General features: G+C 41.3%; 1 protein-coding gene across 4 annotated transcripts in view; it reads left to right on the top strand.

Moving 5' to 3' along the window:
- The window catches only part of trim36 (tripartite motif containing 36), a 123,185-nt gene extending 102,856 nt beyond the window's left edge, over nt 1-20,329 (top strand). For all 4 annotated transcript variants that reach the window (XM_073068692.1, XM_073068701.1, XM_073068683.1 and 1 more), the window contains 2 exons: nt 11,202-11,499; nt 17,987-20,329. In XM_073068692.1, the coding sequence (XP_072924793.1) occupies nt 11,202-11,499; nt 17,987-18,338 (650 nt within the window). In that variant the 3' untranslated portion in view covers nt 18,339-20,329. The remainder of the gene's footprint in view (nt 1-11,201; nt 11,500-17,986) is intronic.
- Nucleotides 20,330-21,125: the final 796 nt, after the last annotated feature.

The following is a 21,125-nucleotide window of genomic DNA, read 5'->3' as shown; positions in this document are numbered from 1 at the left end:
TGAGACATTGGGACCCTAGGCAACCTTTCCACTTCCTTGATCAAAGTTTATTTGTAGCACTTCAGCCGGGCTTGGAGATTCTTGGCTTCCCTCGGTTCATACTGCACTGGTTATTTCCTGCCTCACTTAAGTCCTAAGGCCACCACCTGTGGCCAATACCTCCTTGAAGTCAGTAGTGTTGGGCTGAAATTTAAGGAGAAATGCTAGCAGATCCCTATCGCACATGATGGACATGATGGGAAAATGCTGGTTTCTCCATCAGGTTAGCTGGAGTTCCTCCTCCAGCTGCCAGCGCTGGGTGATTTCCATGTATGCTCAAGAAAACCTGTAAAATCCCAAACTTATAGATACAGTAGTTGTTTGCCAACATTCCTTTGACCATATTCCTTATGCTTCAGCAGCAGAATGTGAAGTTGTCCCCAAGCACTTGCTGGTTATTAACTCTCTAGGTTACACTTAGCAAAGGAAGCTCTCCACTATTGAGTTCAGTGTAAGAAATGGTTGCAGTGGATAAGGTGCTTTAACCTGTATACACGTTGTCCAATATTATTTAAATGTTCTTTATGTTTTACATTCTCTCATTTCAAACATAATCAGTGTGTTTTAATGATTTTATTGTTTTAGTAGATTGTTTTAGATGTTATGCGACCAGAGTGTGGCAACTCATTGCAAGCTGTTCCCTGCTGACCCACTAATTACTCCTATTATAATTGTTCTACTCTTTTAAGTCCTAAATGCACTGTGTAATGCTCTGATCTGTATGAACAGTAAGCAAGACAAAGTTTTCACTCTACCTCAGCACACAACTATAATAATAACAATAAAGTCAGAAACACTTAAAGCTTTTGAAGTTCACTTATGTCAGAGGTGAGATTGAATAATCTGTCAATGATTTTCCAACAGTTTTGAGGGTGGTATTGCCATCCCTGATTAACTGGACTCTGAAAACTTGCACGCGTTCCTTAATCACACTTTATCTACACGTGCCAGATCCTTGTCACCAAACTGTTCTAAGGTTTGAACAAATGAATCCCATTTTTACACAGAAATTGACTCATCGGATACTAGTTGGATAATCAATCACCAATCAAACTGCATCATGGATATTAATAACCAAAATAATCTACACGTTAAAGGCTGATAATACTTTAGAATTAATTAAGTAAGTGACCAATAGCATCACTCTAGAATCCTTTGTTTGCATCTTTTTCTTGTCTTGGCGTGTCAAATGGATCCAGCCCCATGCAGTGCAATGGGGAACTATGCTCTTTAAAGACTTTTCTTGTTACATATAGAAATCTACAGCACATTACAGGCCCTTCAGCCCACAATGTTTTGGCGACCATGTAACCTACTCTAGAAACTACATAGAATTTCCCTAGTGTATAGTCCTCTATTTTTCTAAGCTCTATGTACCTATCTAAGAGGCTCTTAAAAGACCCTATTGTATCCGTTTCCACCACCACCACTGGCAGTGCATTCCACGCACCCACCACTCTCTGTGTGAGAAACTTTACCCTTAATGTCCTCTCAGTACCTGCTTCCAAGCATCTTAAAACTATGCCCCCTCACGTTAGCCATTTCAACCCTGGGAAAAAGCCTCTGGCTATCCACATGATCAATACCCCTCACTATTTGGGATGACACACACCATCTATAAACTAGCCTTGCATGGACATTATCGTACGTAGCCCTTGCCTTGTCACAACTTCCACCGTATGTTCTATCCACTGACCCTGATCTTCACCAACACTCTCTCATCAGGTACAGACTTCCATTTCTGCAATAATCAGCAGCTGACTGTCGCAAGCTCTCTCTGAGGGGAAGTACGAGGGTCAGGTGCTTTCTCGGTACCTTTGCACCCATCAGAATTTCTGCAATTGCAAAACAAATGGAATAATGTTCCTAGTTTATTCCACAGCCATATCTAAGAGGTGCAACTATATTCAGTGGCCTGTGAAATTTGTTCTGTGATTGAAAGGGAAGGAAAAGCTAGCTATCAGTGCTATAGTTGGTTAAATGCAAGAGCTAACACAATATGGTTTGCTTTTGAAGGTGCAAACGTCTTTCATGTCTTGCTCAGCAGCTGAACTTCATGAATGGGAAACACTGCTCACTTTGACATTATGAGCTCTGCATTTGTGTCTATATTAACTAAGTCCCACAATGACAAGGTTGCACATTTGGTTAAAGTTTGTGGCAGGGTCAGTGTGTACATTTGTACTCCCAGTAATGATGTTTCATTTGGAAATGGCAGGTGGCAATGACAGGGTGGATTTATGCTCCAATTGGTATGCAAGGCAACGGAAGTGGGGTTGAGAGGGATAATAAGTCAGCCATGATGGAATGGTGGAACAAACTCAATGGGAGGAATGACCTAACTCTGCCCCTAGGTCTTATGGGAATGTTTCCATCCTCTTTCTTGTTACCACTAAAGCTGGCGGTGAGAGTTGGGCTGGTGAGTAGGATATTATGCTGTAGATATATCTGTAAAAGGGTAACGAATAACCAACATAAAAATATTTCATATGCACACCATAAGCATATTTTTACAATTAAAATATCAATATCCAAAATCTGCTGAGCAAAGTTACAGGTTCTTTCTGGAAAGCTGAAATGTCTGTTTAGTTCTCAGGGATTTTTTTTTGTTTATTTTCACCAATCAATTACAAGAGGCATAATGGATAAAGGCATACAGTACATGGTCCGTCGTGGCAGAAGTGGGTCACTTCATTTCCAGGCTTCGGAGTTAATGGCATCTGCATTCACTGCATAACTCTTACATAAGCTCAGTCCACCGCCACTGATGGGGAACAGCCTAGGAATTTCTTGCAGGCAACAGTAGCCTGTTTGTTTTCCATTTCTGAAGAAGAATCTCAGATCCATCTGCATGTTTTTATGCAGATTTGTTCCTATTACTTTTAACGTTTGTATTTATTTTAATGACTTTTTTTGTAGTTTCTGGTTTTCTTTGATCTCTTTGTTATTTTTATGTATAGTGCTTGTAAATGTCATTCTCACCTGTCATATCACACCCACAGCGTCCATATTAACTCATCCTTCCTATCTGCCATGTGCCATTTACTGGCGAGGGGAATCTGCTCTGAGGTCTGAGATTATCTCTCTTGTAAATGCCATCTTTCAGAAAGAGGAACTTAAACTTCAGTCATGGCAGAGCTTCTTGGAATACCAGTCAGCTGCCATCAATTTTATCATATTCTTTTTTATTTTTGCTGGGTTTTTTTTGTTGATTTTTAACTTCATCTTTCACACATTTGTGACTTTTGAACTACCAGAGCAATTAGTTGAAAATGTAGCTGCTTCTGAAGTCATACTTAAAATAAGCTGAAACAAATCTTTTCATCATACTTGTTCATGCTTATTTTACTGTGTACCTTTGTTCCGTAAAATCAGCATTCATTTCCTTTAAAGTGTGTCAATCTTCCTTTAGTTAATGCTTGCTGAAAACATCAAAATAGAGCTTGCCAAGTAAGTGAATTGATACAATTTGATGTTATTAAAACTAATTTATTGGCTGCAAAGTGATATTTTCATAAAAGTATTATTGTGGAGTTTCTTCATCTGAATGGTCAACTGTACATTTTTGTATTTTCCATGCTGATGACAGTAAAGCATCCTTAACATTTAAAGAGGCACCTCGCTTCATAAAATGATTTTTGATTTGCATTCAAAGAATTAAAGGCATTGCCTTAATGGCACCTTTTATCCTCTTTCTGGAAATTCAATATTACTTCACAGACCATGTGTTATTTTGAAGTGTCGGCAACGTTGTAGAAAACATAAATCATTTCGCACACTGAAAGGTTCCACAAGCTGAAAGACGATAGCTGAACATTATCTCTTCTCCCCTTGGTGTCGTGTTTGACTCCCAGATGAACTTTGGATCAGATAACTGCGCCATCATTAATTTCCCTGCTGATAACATTGCCTGATTCTACCCTGTTTCAGGACATCTGCTGCTGAAACCTTCACCCATACCCGTGTTCCCTCTAGATTTCACTGCGGTTGACCAACGTTCTTCATTCTCCTCATTAGAACTGTACTTGCATTGAGTCGCATTCAGCCTGTCCTGCCTCATACTGGTTCCTGCTTAAACAATGTCTAGATTTAAAAATTCAAACTATTGCTCCAACAGTGCCACAATTCTCAAGAGCCACAAAGTAATGACGCAGCTCTATAAAAATCAGCTTAGATCAAACTTGGGGTATTGTGTTCAGTTCTAGTAGCCCCATTATAGGAAGGATGTGGAAGCTTTAGAGAGGACGCAGAGGAGATTTACTGGGATGCTACCTGGATTAGAGAGCATGTCTTATGAGGAAAAATTGAGAGACCTAAGGCTTTTCTCTTTAGAGTGAAGATGGATGAGATGAACTGATGGAGGTGTATAATATGATAAGAGGCATGGAATGGAGAGCCAGATAAAGTATCCAAAGTGGAAATGTCTAATACAAGAGGGCATAATTTCAAGATGATTGGAGGAAAGTAAGGGGGAGCATGTCTGAGATATTTTATACAGTGTTGGGTGAGTGGAACCTGCTGCTGCGGGTGGCAGTAGAGGCAAATACTTCAGGGACTTTTAAGCAACTCTTGGGCACATGGGCGAAGGAAAAGTGGAGGCTTATGTAGGAGGGAATGGTTTGATTGATCTTGGAATATAGTAAAAGGTCAGCATAACATTGTGGGCTGAAGGACTTGCAGTGTTCTATGCCTACATATCTCTCCATGATCTTTCTTCTTTATCTCTGACTAATTTTTGGTAAGTGCCATTTTAACCATTGCCTTGGGGTTTCTAAGATCCAATGCTTCGACATTCTCTCCTCAAGTCTGTCCCACTCCCTATCTCTTTCTCGCTTTTGACCATCAGCCCTAGTATCTCCTTCCGCTCACTGTCATTCTTTTGTATTTGATGATGAATATATTTAACTATTGTAGTGCTGACTGTATGTTGAGGATTAGTATGGACACCAGAGACAACTCCCACACTCTTCCATGAATTGTGGGGGTCTGGAATGCACTGCCTCGGAAGGCAGTGGAGGCCAATACTCTGGATGCTTTCAAGAAGGAGCTGGATAGGTATCTTATGGATAGGGGAATGAAGGGATATGGGGACAAGGCAGGAACCGGGTATTGATAGTAGATGATCAGCCATGATCTCAAAATGGCGGTGCAGGCTCGAGGGGCCGAATGGTCTACTTCTGCACCTATTGTCTATTGTCTATTGAATTAAAACCATGGGATCTTTTACACACAGGTGTTTGATGTTCCTTCCAAAAGACAGCACCTCCCTCACTGCAGAACTGCTCTGGAGCTGTTGAGCTCTTGTATAGAGTGACGCTCTAATGCAGTAAACTAAATCAAATAATGTTCCATCAAGTCTCTTGTAGATGAGATCATGCTTAATGAAAAAAAAAACTTGGCATTAAGTGCTTCTTCTACCTCATCAGGCTACTTTTGATGCACACCAGTACATGGTAACAGGTTTATTTTAATTAACTTAACCTATGAAACATCCAACAGCACCAACCAAGTGCCAATGTCTTCAACTAATCAATGGACCCATAAACTGTTTAAAAACAATCTGCTAAACAAACCCGTGAATTTATAAGAAAATGTGACTGAAGAAGTGCTATGTATATTTATAAATGGTTTAGTTCACCAATGTGCTCTGAAATAAATTAGGTGAGATTGTAAAATAAAACAGGAAATGCTGGAAATGCTCAGAATTGTGCAGAGAGAAACTAGGAAAGTACAGGTTAATGACTTACATCAGAATCTGCAGAATATTTTTTATACTTTGCTTTTATTTCACATTTCCAAACTCGTTTTTTTTAATTTTCAAATTGTGCGCCTTTCCTAATCTCAAGTCTTGCTCTATAGAAGCAGTGAGTAGGCCATTTGGTACAGGGGATGGTGTTCCTGATTTTTCAATGATTAATTTTAAATGCTCTAGATCAGGGATTTCCAACCTGGGGTCCATGGACCCCTGGCTTAATGGTATTGGTCCATGGCATAAAAAAGGCTGGAAACTCCTGCTAAAGCCAGTCATGCAAATTGGATGGGTCACCTACTTAATTAATCACTCAATCACTGACCCAAAACACTGTGCTGAGATTTTTCTAAAGCTTTCATTTGCTTCTGGAAAACCTTTTTTGTTTGCAAAGTTTCACTGCCTGATGCAAATATAAAGTAAAACCAACTGTTTGGAACGTGGTAATTTTGTACCACTACTGCTCAATAGTTATACCAATTCAGTTTGGTGCTAAGCACAGCACAAGATGGCTGTGTCTGTGGCTCCCTTCACATGGTCTTCTTGTAACAGAGTTATTAGCCTGCAGGTGATGATACTTTGTAGGGTGGGGTTGCCTTTACGGCTTTCTCTTCACATGTGTGTTGAGTGTATATGAGTAAAGAAAAGCTTAGGGACCTTTGAAAGTACTTCCCTTTCAGCAAAAAAGTAGTTGATCTTAGGAAATGTACGTGAGAGTTTTTATTTTCTTAACTTGGAGACCCTCCAATGATTTCTCCCTCCAAGTTCCACTGAAATCATCAACAAAAGATCATTTCTGGAATCGAGCACGTTTTTTGCTAAACTCCAAATACTTCTAACTTCAGTTTTGAGACTGGTTGCCAAGTACTTTCTAAATTGTTTTTGATAGTGGAATTTAAATGAGCCCGTCATGGGGAGCTCTGTGTTTGATGGTCAAGGGTTCCTGCATTTGCCAGGTTAGGGTGCTCTAAAGGAAGGTTGACTTCAGGGTGTTTCTGGTGCAACATTACTCTCCCCTCTATCTTTCAGTGAGTAAATGCCTGGGGATAATATTGGTCACTGTTATTTTGCTTACAAAACCCTCACTTATCACTATATATAGAACTACTGAAAATGTTCCAAACATTTTTGCTCAGAGTTCCTAAGCTGCTCATTAGAGACTCCAAGGAGCAAAGTTGCTCTTTAAAGAGTCCCTGAGCCACAACTGTTTTGGACAACAGATAAGATGGCCTGTTAGAGGCCATTTGCAAACTTTCAAGTTACCTGATTCTTGATCCAGTAAACATTCTATAACTTTATTCACTTTTTCCATAAGAGAAAAAGGCCAGAATTTGAAACCTCTTGAGTTGCAACCATTGCCCTTTTCTCCTAAAGGTGGGATCTTTGCAGATTCTAACACCGGTCCAATGTATATCATTTTGTGCTAGAATATTTTCAGGTCTATAGAGTCACTGAAGTAAAAATATTTTATTAATGTAAAAAAAAGGTCCATCTTGTTTCCATGACTCCTTGTCAAGCCAATAGATGGGGATTACCTACCCTTTGATAGAACATAATATTTTGGAAGGGTACCAATAGTTTGAAGCTAATTGGTAATTAATAGATTTCAAGAGAAAATGTTAACTTTCCCAACAAAACAATGAGTAATTTAACACAATTCATATTGCAATGCTGAAGTGTTGAAGTTGCAATCAGTGTTTTTTCTAAATGATCTCCTGGGGAATTTTCACAAATATCCTAAAATTTTAAAAATGTTGAAAAGCCACATCTCTAGGAAGAGACATAGCTCACACAAAATGCTGGAGGAACTCAGCAGGCCAGGCAGGACTGCTGAAGGGTCTTGGCCCAAAACGTCAACTGTAGACTTTTCCATAGATGCTGCCTGGCCTGCTGAGTTCCTCCAGCATTTTGTGTGTGTTTCTTGGATTTCCAGCATCTGCAGAGTCTAGGAAGAGAAATGGTTAATGTTTCAGGTTAAAGACCCTTTGTTGGGACTTCCATAGAAAATCTGCTGTAGAATGGATCTAATGCAGGGACTGCTTCACTATTGATTTTAAAGTGAGGAAATAACTGAGAGGGGCCTGTAACAATTAGTTCATTCCATTTTTTAACAAGTATTTTGCATTTAAATAAAATGATTTTAAATGCTTCATATTTTTAATAGCTTGTTTTTTTCTAATTTTGTTTTCTGTTAATTTTTATTTTCAATAGTTTTGAATATTTCTAAATGATTTAGAATATCAAAAATGTTCAGTCTTTTAAAATATTTGACAGCACAGATAGGTGTGGCCAAATCAGATTTAGCCAGCTGTTAAAGCAATGTTCAGCATTCTTTTTGTGGCAAGATTTGTCTTTGCTCACCCCACCTAACTTGAAGGCACATGATAAAAGTGGCCAAAGTCAGCACGGTTTCCTTAAGGCAAAATCTTGCCTGACAAGGCAAGATTGGCGGGAGGCAGTAGAAAGGAAACTATAGACCTGTTAGTGGTTGGGAAGTTGTTGGAATCGATTGTTAGGGATGAGATTACGGAGTACCCGGAGGCACATGACAAGATAGGCCAAAGCCAGCATGGTTTCCTGAAAGGAAAATCCTGCCTGACAAACCTGCTGCAATTCTTTGAGGAAATTACAAGCAAGGTGGACAAAGGAGATGCAGTAGATGTGGTGTACTTGGATTTTCAGAAGGCCTTTGACAAGGTGCCGCACATGAGGCTGCTTAGCAAGCTAAGAGCCCATGGAATTACAGGGAAGTTACTAGCATGGGTGGAACATTGGCTGATCGGCAGAAAACAGAGAGTTGGAATAAAGGGATCCTATTCTGGCTGGCTGCCAGCTACCAGTGGAATTACACAGGGGACCGCTGCTTTTTACAATGTATGTCAATGATTTGGACTGCAGTATTAATGGATTTGTGGCTAAATTTGCTGATGATACAAAGATAGGTGGAGGAATGGGTAGTGTTGAAGAGCCTGCAGAGAGATTTAGATAGTTTAGGGGTATGGGCAAAGAAGTGGCAAATGAAATACAATGTTGGAAATTGTATGGTCATGAACTTTGGTGGAAGAAATAAACGGGCAGACTATTATTTAGATGGGGAGAGAATTCAAATTGCAAAGATGCAAAGGGACTTCGGAATCTTTGTGCAAGCTACCTTAAAGGTTAACCTCCAGATTGAGTGGGTTGTGAAGAAGGCGAATGCAATGTTGGCATTCATTTCTAGAGGTATAGAATATAAGAGCAGGGATATATGTTGAGGCTCTATAAGGCACTCGTGAAACCACACGAGTATTATGTGTGCAGTATTATTGTGTGCAGTTTTGAGCTCCTTATTTTAGAAAGGATATACTGACATTGGGGAGGGTTCAGAGAATATTCACAAGAATGATTCCAGGAATGAAAGGGTTACTGTATGAGGAACGTCTGGCAGCTCTTGGGCTGTATTCCCCGGAGTTCAGGAGAATGAGGGGGGATCTCATAGAAACATTCCAAATGTTAAAAGACCTGAACAGAGTAGATATGACAAAGTTATTTCCTATGGTAGGGTATTTTAGGATGAGAGGGCACAACTTCAGGATTGAAGGGCGTCCTTTTAGAACTGAGTTGTGGAGAAATTACTTTAGTCAGAGAGTGGTAAATCTGTGGAATTTGTTGCCAGGAGCGGCTGTGGAGGCCAAGTCATTGGGTGTATTTAAGGCAGAGATAGATAGGTTGTTGATTAGCTGGGCATCAAAGGGTATGGGGTGAAAACAGGGGAGTGGGGATGACTGGAAGAATTGGATCAGCCCATGAATGAATGGTGGAGCAGACTTGATGGGCCGAATGGCCTACTTCTGCTCCTATATCTTATGGACAAATCCGTTGGAATTCTTTGAGGAAATAACAGACAGTTTAGGCTAAGGAGAGTCAGTGGATATTTCTTACTTGGGTTTTCAGAAGGCCTTTAACAAGGTGCTGCACATGAGATTGCTGACCAAAACTGGAGCCTGTGGAATTACAGGAAAGATACCAGCAATGGATTGGAAATTGGCTGACTGGCAGTTGGCAAAGAAGGGATTAAAGGAGGCCTTTTCTGGTTGGCTGCCCATGAATAGTGGTGTTCTGCAGGGGTTGGTATTGGGAACGCTTCTTTCAGGTTATGAGTCAATGATTTGGGTGACAGAATTGATGGCTTTGTGGCCAAGTTTATGGAATGATGCAAAGAGAGATGAAGGGTCAAATAGTGTTGAGAAAGCAGGGCGTCTGCAGAAGGGCTTAAACAGATTAAAAGAACGGGCAAAGAAGAGGCAGATGGAATACAGTGTAGCAAAGTGTATGGTCATGCACTTTGGTAGAAGGAATAAAGGCGTAGACTTTTCTAAATGGGGAGAAAATTCAGAACTCAGAGATGCAAAGGGACTTGGGAGTCCTTGCGTAGATTAAGTTACAGGTTGACTTGGTGGTAAGGAGAGCAAATGCAATGTTAGCATTCACTGAGAAGATTTGAATATAAAAGAAAGGATGTACTGTAATGCTGAGACTTTATAAGGCATTGGTCAGACCGCACTCAAAGTATTGGGCCCCTTATCTAAGAAAGGATGTGCTAACGTTGGCGAGGGTGCAGAGGTTCATGAGAATTGTCTCCTTTCATCTACTCAATGTTGTGATAACTACTATGCTGCTACCCGGAGTACCAGATTACTAGAGACCTGGACTAAAACTTATGCATTTCAAAGTAAAGTCAGCCAGTTGTGTGGTGGCATCTGCACCGGACTTCAAGGCGAGTGGTCCCAGGTTCAAATCTGGCCGGGATGTAACTCCTTACATGCTTTCCATCCGAGCTGGGTTGAGCATTGAGCTAGCAATTTGGCCTTGTTTAAAAAAAACACACACTGATTCTAAAGAAATGTCAAGGTTGCTGTCTGATGCATCACAAGGCACGGAGACGAACAACAAAATTCAGGGTATCGAAGTATAATGCAAAGTCAAATAAGTCTATATTAAAGTAGATGATATAGGAAAAGAATTAGACCATTCAGCCCATCGAATCTGCTCTGGCATTCAATTGTGGCTAATTATTTTTCAACGCTATTTTGCCACCTTCTCCTTATAACCCTTAACCCCTTTACCAATCAAGAACCTATTGATCTCTGCAAGAGAAGACAATTGCTGGAAAGACAATTGTTGGAGACCCAGAGATGTTTAGGGAGCCCCCAAGGTGATTAAATTTTAGGACGATCATGAAAAGGAGGTGTGCAGACACCTTGAAAGAACTGGTGAAGACAATGGAGGTAGCTAGGTGTAAGAGAATAGAGGGATAATGAAACCGTGTTACACAAGGTCAGAATGCACCCCAAAACTACCAGCATTATTCTGCTTGTCAACAAAAATCAACAATGACCTTATGATTCTGACCATTTCTCTTTTCTCAATGTAGTTTTTAGATTTTTGTTTGACAAGACTTGCGGCTACAACAGTGACCACCTGATTCTCAGCAAGCAGAGAGACTCTGTGGAGAGTGTGGCTGGATTTCCTCTGTTGCTGGGTGCAGAGCGGATTATGGCTGGAAGTTACATGTCCCTAAATTTCATCACTGGAGACACAGGAATAACTAAAGGGAAATTCTACTGGGCCTTCCGAGTGGATGCATCTTCCTACCTGGTCAAAGTAGGCGTGGTGTCTGATACGAAGCTGCAGGAGTGGTTTCACAGTCCACACGACATCAATAGCCCCAGGTTTATATCACGTTATTTGTTTACTCTGTGTGTTTGGCTTTATCCACATGCCTTAAATATTGGTTGCAAACATTTTCTGGAGTGGTTTGTATGAGTGACGTGAATTTTGCATCAAATATGCAGCTGAGATTTCCCCAGGCCTTTGTCTGCTCCATCACCCCAGCCCCAAGGGAAGCGAATGAACAATCATGCTCATCATTCCATAAGACCACAATACATGGGAGCAGAATTAGGCCATTCAGCCCATTGAGTCTGTTCCACCATTCCATCATGACTAAGTTGTTAACCCTCTCTACCCCATTATCCTACCTTCTCCCCGTAACTTATAAGGCCCTTACTAATCACGAACCTATTGACCTCCACTTTAAGTATACCCAATGACTTGGCCGCCCAGGCTGTCTGGGGCAATAAATGCCACAGGCTCACTACCATCTGGCCAAAGTAATTCCTCCTCATCTCTGTTTTAAATGTATGTTCTTCTGTTCGGAGGCCGTGCCCTCTGATCCTGGAGTCCAACTACTGGTTGTGCAGAGGATGCTTCCGCTCTATCTAGGCCTTACAAAGCTCTAATGGTCTAAGTTATATGATACTGACTGAGGTTTGTAAGAGGATTCAGTTACAAAAGGAAGTTATGCTTAACCTTGTAAGTTGTGTTCAGTAATGAGCTATATCCTCTAAACAGAATGTCAAGTCCTTGGCAGCGATACAGAGAAATTTATCAGGGTGTCACCAAGAATAAGGAAGTATCATCATGTATGAAGACAAAAGAAACTGGGTTAATTTTCATTAACAAGAAGGGCTCAAAGAACCTTTAAAAGAAGTGTTGGAATTATGGATGAGTTGTTAAGGGTCTTCCTTTGAGCAGGACGGATTCAGATGCGATACAGGAAGCATATTCAAAATGATGGCAAGTTTTAACAAACTGAAGCAGCACAACTCTTTCTGCTGGCAGGGCAGTTGGTAACACGAGTTTAAGGTGATTGGCTGAAGAATGAGAGAGGAGATGAGGACAAAGCTTTTTGTGTGAATTGGAATAGTCAGCCTCGAAGGGGTAGTGGAAGCTGATTCAATGTAGTCTTTCAAAAGGGAATTGGCTTTGTATCGGAGAAAAAGTTGTGGAACTGCAGAAAAGGACCCTGCCAGTGGGTAGATTGTTCATTGATCTGGCAGTGGCCCTGACAGCATGCTCCCGTGCCATGGCATTCTGGGCATCCTGTAGGGGTCCTGATCACCAGTTTTAAAACACAGAACATAGAACATTACAGAGTAGTATAGGCCCTTCAGCCCATAATGTTCTGCTGACCTTTTAACCTACTCCAAGATCAATCTGACCTCTCTCCCCTCCATGTGCCTATCTAAGAGTTTCTTAAAGGTCTCTAATGTATCTGCAGCTAACACAACTCCTGGTACAGAGTTCCATGCACCCACCACTTTCTCCGAAGAAAAGAAAACCACTTACCTCTGACATCCCCACTATACTTTCCTCCAGTCAGCCAAAATTTATAGTTCATTTCAGCTGAAAATTACCGCCTTCCATTCTGAGCTCCCAAAGCTAAGTTCACAAAAGTGTAATGTTTTCTGGTGTTGGTAGGAAAGGTGAGGAGGTCCTGAAGAGAGATAGACAATAGACAGTAGGTTCAGGAGTAGGCCATTTGGCCCTTCTAGCCAGCACCGCCATTCACTGTGATCATGGCTGATCATACACAGTCAGTACCCCGTTCCTGCCCTCTCCCCATATCCCTTGACCCTGTTATCTATAAGAGCTCTATCTAACTCTCTCTTGAATGCATCCAGAGACTTGGCCTCCGCTGCCTTCTGGGGCAGAGCATTCCACAGATCCGCCACCCTCTGGGTGAAAAAGTTTTTCCGCAGTTGTTAGGGAGCTGGGCAGAAAGCTGAATAACAGGACCTCCAGGGTAGTAATCTTGGGATTGCTGCACGTACCAATGCCGGTGAGGGTAAGAGTATGATGATTTGGCAGAAGAATGGTGGCTGAGCAACTGGTGCAAGGAGCAGGGGTTCAGAGTTCTGGATCATTGGGATCTTCAGGGGCAGGGAAAAGGGATGGGTTACACCTGAACTTGAGGGGGACAAACAGGCAGGTTTGCTAAAGTTGTTCAGGAGGGTTTAAGCTAATATGGCAGGATGATGGGAACTGAAAGGATAAGGTTGAGGATAGGATGGTTGGTTTACAGAGACAGTGTGTAGTGAGACTGCTGGCATGAAGAGGCTAATGGTATGGCAAAATTGCAGTCAGTGGGATGAGTTGCAATGTAAAATGGGAACAAAAGTGGAAAAAGGTGATGAATAGAGGACTTGAAGGTGTTATTTGAATGCACGCAGTACATGGAATAAGGTAGATTAATTTGTAGTACAGTTACAGATTGGCATGTATGATGTTGTGGGCATCACTGAATCATAGTGGAAAGAAGATTTTAGTTGGGAACAATGTACAAGGATAAACATAATATCAAAAGGACTGGCAGGATGCAGAGGGCTCTGTCTGTAAAAAAATTAAAATAAAAAAAATGAAATTAAGTCATTAGAAAGAGGTGACATAAGATTGGAAGATACAGAATTGTTGTGGGTAGAACAAAGAAACTGAAAGGGTAAAAAGACCCCAATGGAAATTATATACAGACCCCCCCATCAGTAGCAAAGATGTGCTCTATGAATTACAATGAGAGATAGAAAATGCATGTCAAAGGGGTAATGTTACAATAGTCATGGAGCATTTCAGTTTGGGATAAACAGGTTGGTGCTGGATCCCAAGAGGGGGAATTTGACCCCACAAGGGAGTAAGATATTTTGGATTAGATATTGTGCAATGAATCAGAAATGATTCGAGAGCTTAAGGGAAAGCAATCTTTAGGGGACAGTGATCATAATATGATAGAATTTACCCTGCAATTTGAGAGGGAGAAGCTAAAGTCAGATGTATCAGTATTCCAGTGGAGTAAATTACAGAGGCATGAGAGAGGAGCTGGCCAAAATTGATTGGAAGGGAACACTAGCAGGGTGATGGCCAAACAGCAATGGCTAGAGTTCCTTGGAGCAATTTGGAGGACACAGGTAAGATGCATTCCAAACATGTAGTAGTATTCTAAAGGCAGGATGATGCAACCTTGGCCGAAAAAGAAGTCAAATCCAACAGGAAAGAGAACATATAATAAAGCAAAATTTAGTGGGATGTTAGACGATTGGGAAGCTTTTAAATACTAACAGAAGGCAACTAAAAAGCCATAAGGAGGGAACAGATGGAATACAAAGGTAAGCTAGCCAATAATATTAAAGAGGATACTAAAAGTTTCTTCAGATGTACAACGTGTAAAAGAGAAGTGAGAGTAGATATTGGACTGCTGGAAAATGATACTGCAAAGGTAGTCATGGAAGACAAGGAAATGGCAGACAAACTGAATAATTATTTTTCATCAGTCTTCACAGTGGAAGACACTAGCAGTATGCCAAGAATTGTCAGGGGGCAGAAGTGAATGAAGACATTACCAGGGAGAAGGTGCTTGGGAAACTGAAAGATATATCACCTAGACCAGATGGGCTACACCCCAGGGTTCTGAAAGAGGTGGCTGAAGGCATTGTGAGGCATTAGTAATGACCTTTCAAGAGTCAATTGATTCTGGCATGGTTCCGGAGGACTGGAGAATTGCAAATGTCATTCCACTCTTCAAGAACGGAGAGAGGCAGAAGAAAGGAAATTGCAGACCAGTTAGTCTGACCTCAGTATCTGGAAGGATGTTGGAGATGATTATTAAGGATGTGGTTTCAGGGTACTTGCAGACACATGATAAAGTAGGTTGTAGTCAGCATGGAAAAATATTGCCTGACAAATCTGTTGGAATTCTTTGAAGAAATAACATGCAGGATAGACAAAGGAAAATCGTTGGATGTTGTGTACTTGGATTTTCAGGCAGCCTTTGACAAGGTTTCACACATAAGGCTGCTTAAGAAGTTAAGAGCTCAAAGTATTACTGGAACGATACTAGCATGAATAAAGCATAGGCTGATTAGCAGAAGGCAAAGGGTGGGAATGAAAGGAGCTTTTTCTGGTTGGCTGCTGGTGACTAGTGCTGTTTCACGGGGTCAGTGTTGGGACCACTTCTTTTTACGTTATATGTCAGTGATTTGGATGATGGAATTGATGGGTTTATGGCCAAGTTTGCAAATTATACAAAGATAGGTGGGTGCGCGGGTAATGTTGAGGAAGCAGAGAGGCTGCAGAAGAACTTAGACAGACCAGGAAAATGGGCAAAGAAGTGGCATTTGGATTACAATGTTGGGAAGTGTATGGTCATGCACTTTGGTAAAAGCAATAAAAGAATAGACTGTTTTCTAAGTGGAGAGAAAATTCAAAAATCTGAAGTGCAGAGGGACTTGGGAGTCCTCGTGCAGGATTAAAGTTTAATTTGCAGTTTGAGTCAGTGGTGAGGAAATCAAATTCAATATTAGTATTCATTTTGAGACGACTAGAGTATAAAAGCAAGGATGTAATGTTAAGGCTTTATAGAACACTGGTGAGGCCTCACTTGGAGTATTGTTAGCAGTCTAAGAAACGATGTGCTGACATTGGAGAGGGTTCAAAGTTGGTTCACGAAAATGATTCTGGGATTGAAAGGCTTGTCACATGAGGAGAGTTTGATAGCTCTGGGACTGTACTCACTGGAATTCAGAAGAATGAGGGGGGATCTCATTGAAACTTATTAAGTGTTGAAAAGCCTCAACAAAGTGGATGTGGAGAGGGTGGAGAGGATATTTCCTATGGTGGGGGAGTTTAAGACCAGAGGGCATAGACTCGGAAGAGAGAGCCTCCATTTAGAATGGAGGTGAGGAGGAATTTCTTTAGCCAGAGAGTGATGAATCCATGGAATTTGTTGTCACAGGCAGCTGTGGATGCTAAGTCATTGAGTGTATATATAAGACAGGGCTTGATAGATTCTTGATTAGCCAGGACATGAAAGGATAGTAGAAGGCTGAAATGCTGGAACAGACTTGATGGGCCAAATGGCCCAATTCTGCTCCTATATCTTATGGTCATGGTCTTATTCAGAGGTTTGTGAAATCATGTTGATGAAGTTAACAGTTGAGAGTTTCCTTTTTGCAATATTCCCTTGTTGCACGAACACAAACATTAATTAAACAAATCCATTGCATATTATGGTTGCTGCAGTTGTTTCAGATCTATTTGTGCCCTGATTATTTGTTTTTCATCCTGTCATTACTTTAACTGGAGGACCAAAAATGGCCTCTTCCTTGTGAATACACAAACTCCACGTGATAACCATTGTCTACCAATCAGCAGTGGCTTCACCGTTTAGTGTAAATAATGTTGCAGGTAAAGTTGAACATCATAAAGTTAAATGAGGGGAGTATATCTACAGTACTATATCTACACATATAAAGCTGGGCTGCAGTACTGTAGTAATTTTATGTTTTGCACTGTACCGCTGCTGCGAAAACAAACAAACAAATTTCTTGATATAGATGAGTGATAATAAACCTGATTTGATATGGGTCGGAAGGGGGCATGGGGAGGGCAGTCATGGTTGGGGAAAGTGGAAGGGAGTGGGAAGCACCAGAGAGTCATTCTGTAATGATCAGTGAACCGATTGTTTGGAATCAAATGACCTGGCCTGGTGTCTCAGGGCTGGCTGTGTCTGCACCCGCGCACCGCCCACCCCCGGCACTTCTTTGCCACCTGTCGTCCGTCCCTCCTGCAGCACTTGTATACGTGCCTTAGACTTTTGCAAGGTACTATATTTGAGTTCAAATTTCTGGAGGTGAAAATTAAGGTTCGAGCAACTGGCAGATAGTTATTTCCTGTCCAAATCACCTCACTGCCACACTAACTAAGAGAGGGTAAACAAGATTGGATATAAAACATAGAACATAGAAAACCTGCAGCACCATACAGGCCCTTCAGCCCACAATGCCGTGCCGAACATGTACTTACTTTAGAAATTACCTTGGGTTACCCACAGCCCTCTATTTTGCTAAGCTCCATGTACCTATCCAGGAGCCTCTTAAAAGACCCTATCGTATCCGCCTTCACCACAGTCGCCAGCAACCCATTCCATGCACTCACCACTCCCTGAGTAAAAAGATTTACCCCTGACATATCCTCTGTACGTAATATACAGTAGTTGGGTTCCTTTCACCTGTCTTTATTGCAATGTACAGATGTATAAATAATGGGATTAGTAAGTATAGACTATCTCTCTCAGACTGCTCACTGTGGTTATGGGAAGAGGAGTGTAGTGATGTACCCTGACCATTTTTTGCCTGAGAAAAGTTAAGGGAAGACTTGAGGACCTGTGGCCAGAATGGTGCAGATTTCAGGTGAACCTATCAAATGGGTCAAGTGATAGTCACCTATTCTGGGGAGAGAATGGATAGCCTGCGACACCGGATTTGAATTATAGAGTTATATTTTATTGGTTTAATCTCTGCTAAATTAAGTTCTTCTTTTCCATAGGTATGACCATGACAGTGGACACGACAGTGGGAGCGAAGATATCGCTTTGGAACACTCCCAGCCTTTCACCTTTGTCACCATAGGAATGAGGAAGTTCTTTATGCCCAAAAGTCCTTCCACCTCTTGCACAGAGATTTGTGAGCGCTTTCTATCTATGCCCCATCGGATTGGCATTTGTCTGGACTATGACAGAGGGAAAGTCAGTTTCCACGATGGGGACAATATGCAGTGTCTATACGAAAGGCGGGTGGAATGTTCTGGAACAATGTACCCAGCCTTTGGGCTAATGGGAGGAGGTTCAGTACATCTGGAGGAACTAGTGGCAATGAAAGAGTTGAACTACACAATTTAGTTTCTTAATTCTTGATTGTTGGGAGGCTTTTTTCCATATGTATGAAAAGAGCTTTTAGGAAAATGTTTGCTTCCCCTGTTTGTAGCACTTTATGGCATGCATTGCTTGGAGAACCTTGACGTGTAATTCCACATGTGAATGGTTCTCAGTATAGTTTTGTGCAATACTTGTTCACTGATTAGATAAGATGTAACAGGGCAGCAGAATGCTCTCTGAAATCTTCCCTTCCTTCCCCTTCATCTCCGCTTTATTTGTTGTTGATGCGAATCGGACCCTTTCAAAGGAAATAATGCAACTGAAGTGTGTTAATAATTCTGTTAACATATCTGTAGCTGCAACAAAGTGCAGTTTGGTATTTAAAGTTTTCAAAGTAAAATTTTAAAGAGCTGCAGGGAGTTGTTATTTTTGACTTCTACGTTTGAGATTCTCATATCATGCCACAAAAGCTACCAATCTAAAATGAAGTCATGCCTTCTATAAAAAAATACTGACCAAAGTGTAATTTGGTGGAGACTTCGTAACTTTGACATGTCTAAATAACATTGTAAAATATTGATGTCGTTTATGAATATTCAGATTAATCAATGCAAGATTTCTGAATGCACATGGTGCAAGCTGGTGCTGTGGTGCTAGGTCCAGGACCAATAATAAAAAATATGTCAAAGCAACCATTATTTAAAAATATTATTTTATTTTAGAGACAATGGAGAACAGGCCCTTCCAGTCCGACGAGCTGCTCTGTGTAACAATCCGGCTATTTGTCTCGAGTCTAATCACTGGACAATTTACAATGACCCATTAACCTACTAACCGGTATGTCTTTGAACTGTGGGAGGAAACTGGAGCACCTGGAGGAAACCTCCATTCATGGAGAGCGATGCCCCATCAATAACTCACTCTGAGACGTAAGAAGCGAGATATTGGCTTTTATTGACTGGAAGAATGAACAACACTACATCCTGGAGAATGAGGCCGGGCTCAGGCCTCAATCGCCTTTATACAGGGGTCTGTGGGAGGAGCCACAGGAGCAGTCCAGACAGGTATATGTAGTTCACCACAGAGAGGACGTACAAATTCTTTACAGGTGGCTTTGGAATTGAAGTCCAAGCTCCGATGCCCCGAGCTGTAATAGCGTCGCACTGACACCATCCTGGCGTAGTAAGAGACACCGCGGATGTTTCCTCACACTCCCACTAGCTCAATAAAGAGGATGTGCTATGAGCATCAGAGCCACAGTGGTTTTGATCAACACCTGAGTTACGATTTGCTGAAGGGGCAGAATTCTTTTTAACTATTGTCAGTACTGATTTGAAAAAAAAACTAATGCTCAGTTTAAGTCTTCTTGCTCCCCCATTTATTTTCCCACCTCATTCATACTGCTACATTCTCTGACTTAATCCTCTCCCCTGACTCCTGCTTCCTGTTGTGGTTGTTAGTGTGACTTGCAAAAAAATAAATCTGAGATTTAATTGGCAAGAAACAAATTACACTGGATATTCCTTTTATCAATAGACACATGAGGATGATTGGCAACACCAGGCTAACCTCTAATATATTTATGTGACAAGGTCTCTAATGTGTCAACACATCTTGGAATCTCATAACACTTAAACAATTAAGCCTGTTCATTGTACTGGAAGAATTAAATTAATGGTACATTTAATAGTGATTGTACCGATTTCTGAAGTATCAGAACATTCACCTGAAACAATAAGTGAACTCTTAGTTGTAATATTTGCTAACAAGGTGGGAAAAAAGACTTGAAATCAGCTGAGGATGGTGCTCCCTGTTACTGTTAATTGGAAATCGGGTGTGACAAGTTCCGTGATATTATCTTACTGTAAGTACACCTGTTGATGGTAGCACTGTGATGCCCTAATTCTGCACTTCCAAGCTTCTTGGTTGTAAGGAAGGGAATCTTTGATGTTTCTCCTTTGCTGTATGGTTCTCAAGTTTCATTATGCAGTAATAAATAAGGGCAATATGATTAACCTTAAAGTGGAAACTCAGTTCTTGAACTACACACCATTTCCCCTTTACTAACGTGATGGGAAGGGGAACAAGAGGAAGGTTAGGAGGAGGCTCTTGTAGGAGGTAATTAAAAGTAGGCCGTGACTCATTTCTTTACATTGACGGAGGCAGAGTGGGAAAGTGGAGGTGGAGAAGGAGAAGAGAGAAAGGAGGGGTGGGGGGAGACAGCAAATGGATTGGGAAGGGACAGTGGTTTGAGAGTTCTCTTACACGCTGGTGAGGTAATGTGACAGTGAATCTGACTGCAGCTCAGCGCTGTGCTTGTGGTCTTAAAACTGGGCGTAATGGTGGAATCTGGAGTATAACCCAGGGGCACAGGAACATATAAGGTTTGGATATATTGATGCAAGGAGTTTAAATTTCTGTAGGAAAAACTAGTTTTACCAGACCACATAAACATTACATTGTTGAGCAGTTGGAGGCTTTAAAGGATTTAGTTTAAATACAGGCTGCCCATTACCTACCCAGAACTCAATTTCTCCCCATCTGCCTTTAATATTAATTCGCAAGGTTTCACGGGCCACTCAGCTGCATCAAAACCAGGCGTGAGTCTTTTGTGATAATCGTTATTACGTGACTTCAAGAAAGCTTCGATCGTGTTTCCACTGGGGTCTGAGCGGAGAAGCAGCCTTGCTTTCTTCAACAAGCTGAAGCAGAACCAATGCTTGGGAGGAAGGATAAAGAGAACTTCCCCAGATAAACGAACACTTCCAATACACGTGCAGAAAGCAGAGGAGAGTTCCCCAGAGCCTTGCA

The sequence above is a fragment of the Hemitrygon akajei genome, chromosome 2 (genome assembly GCF_048418815.1).
Source record: "Hemitrygon akajei chromosome 2, sHemAka1.3, whole genome shotgun sequence".
Classification (NCBI taxonomy): Eukaryota; Metazoa; Chordata; class Chondrichthyes; order Myliobatiformes; family Dasyatidae; genus Hemitrygon; species Hemitrygon akajei.
Note: the sequence above shows the minus strand (reverse complement) of the source record. Positions and strands in the feature narration are given on the sequence as shown.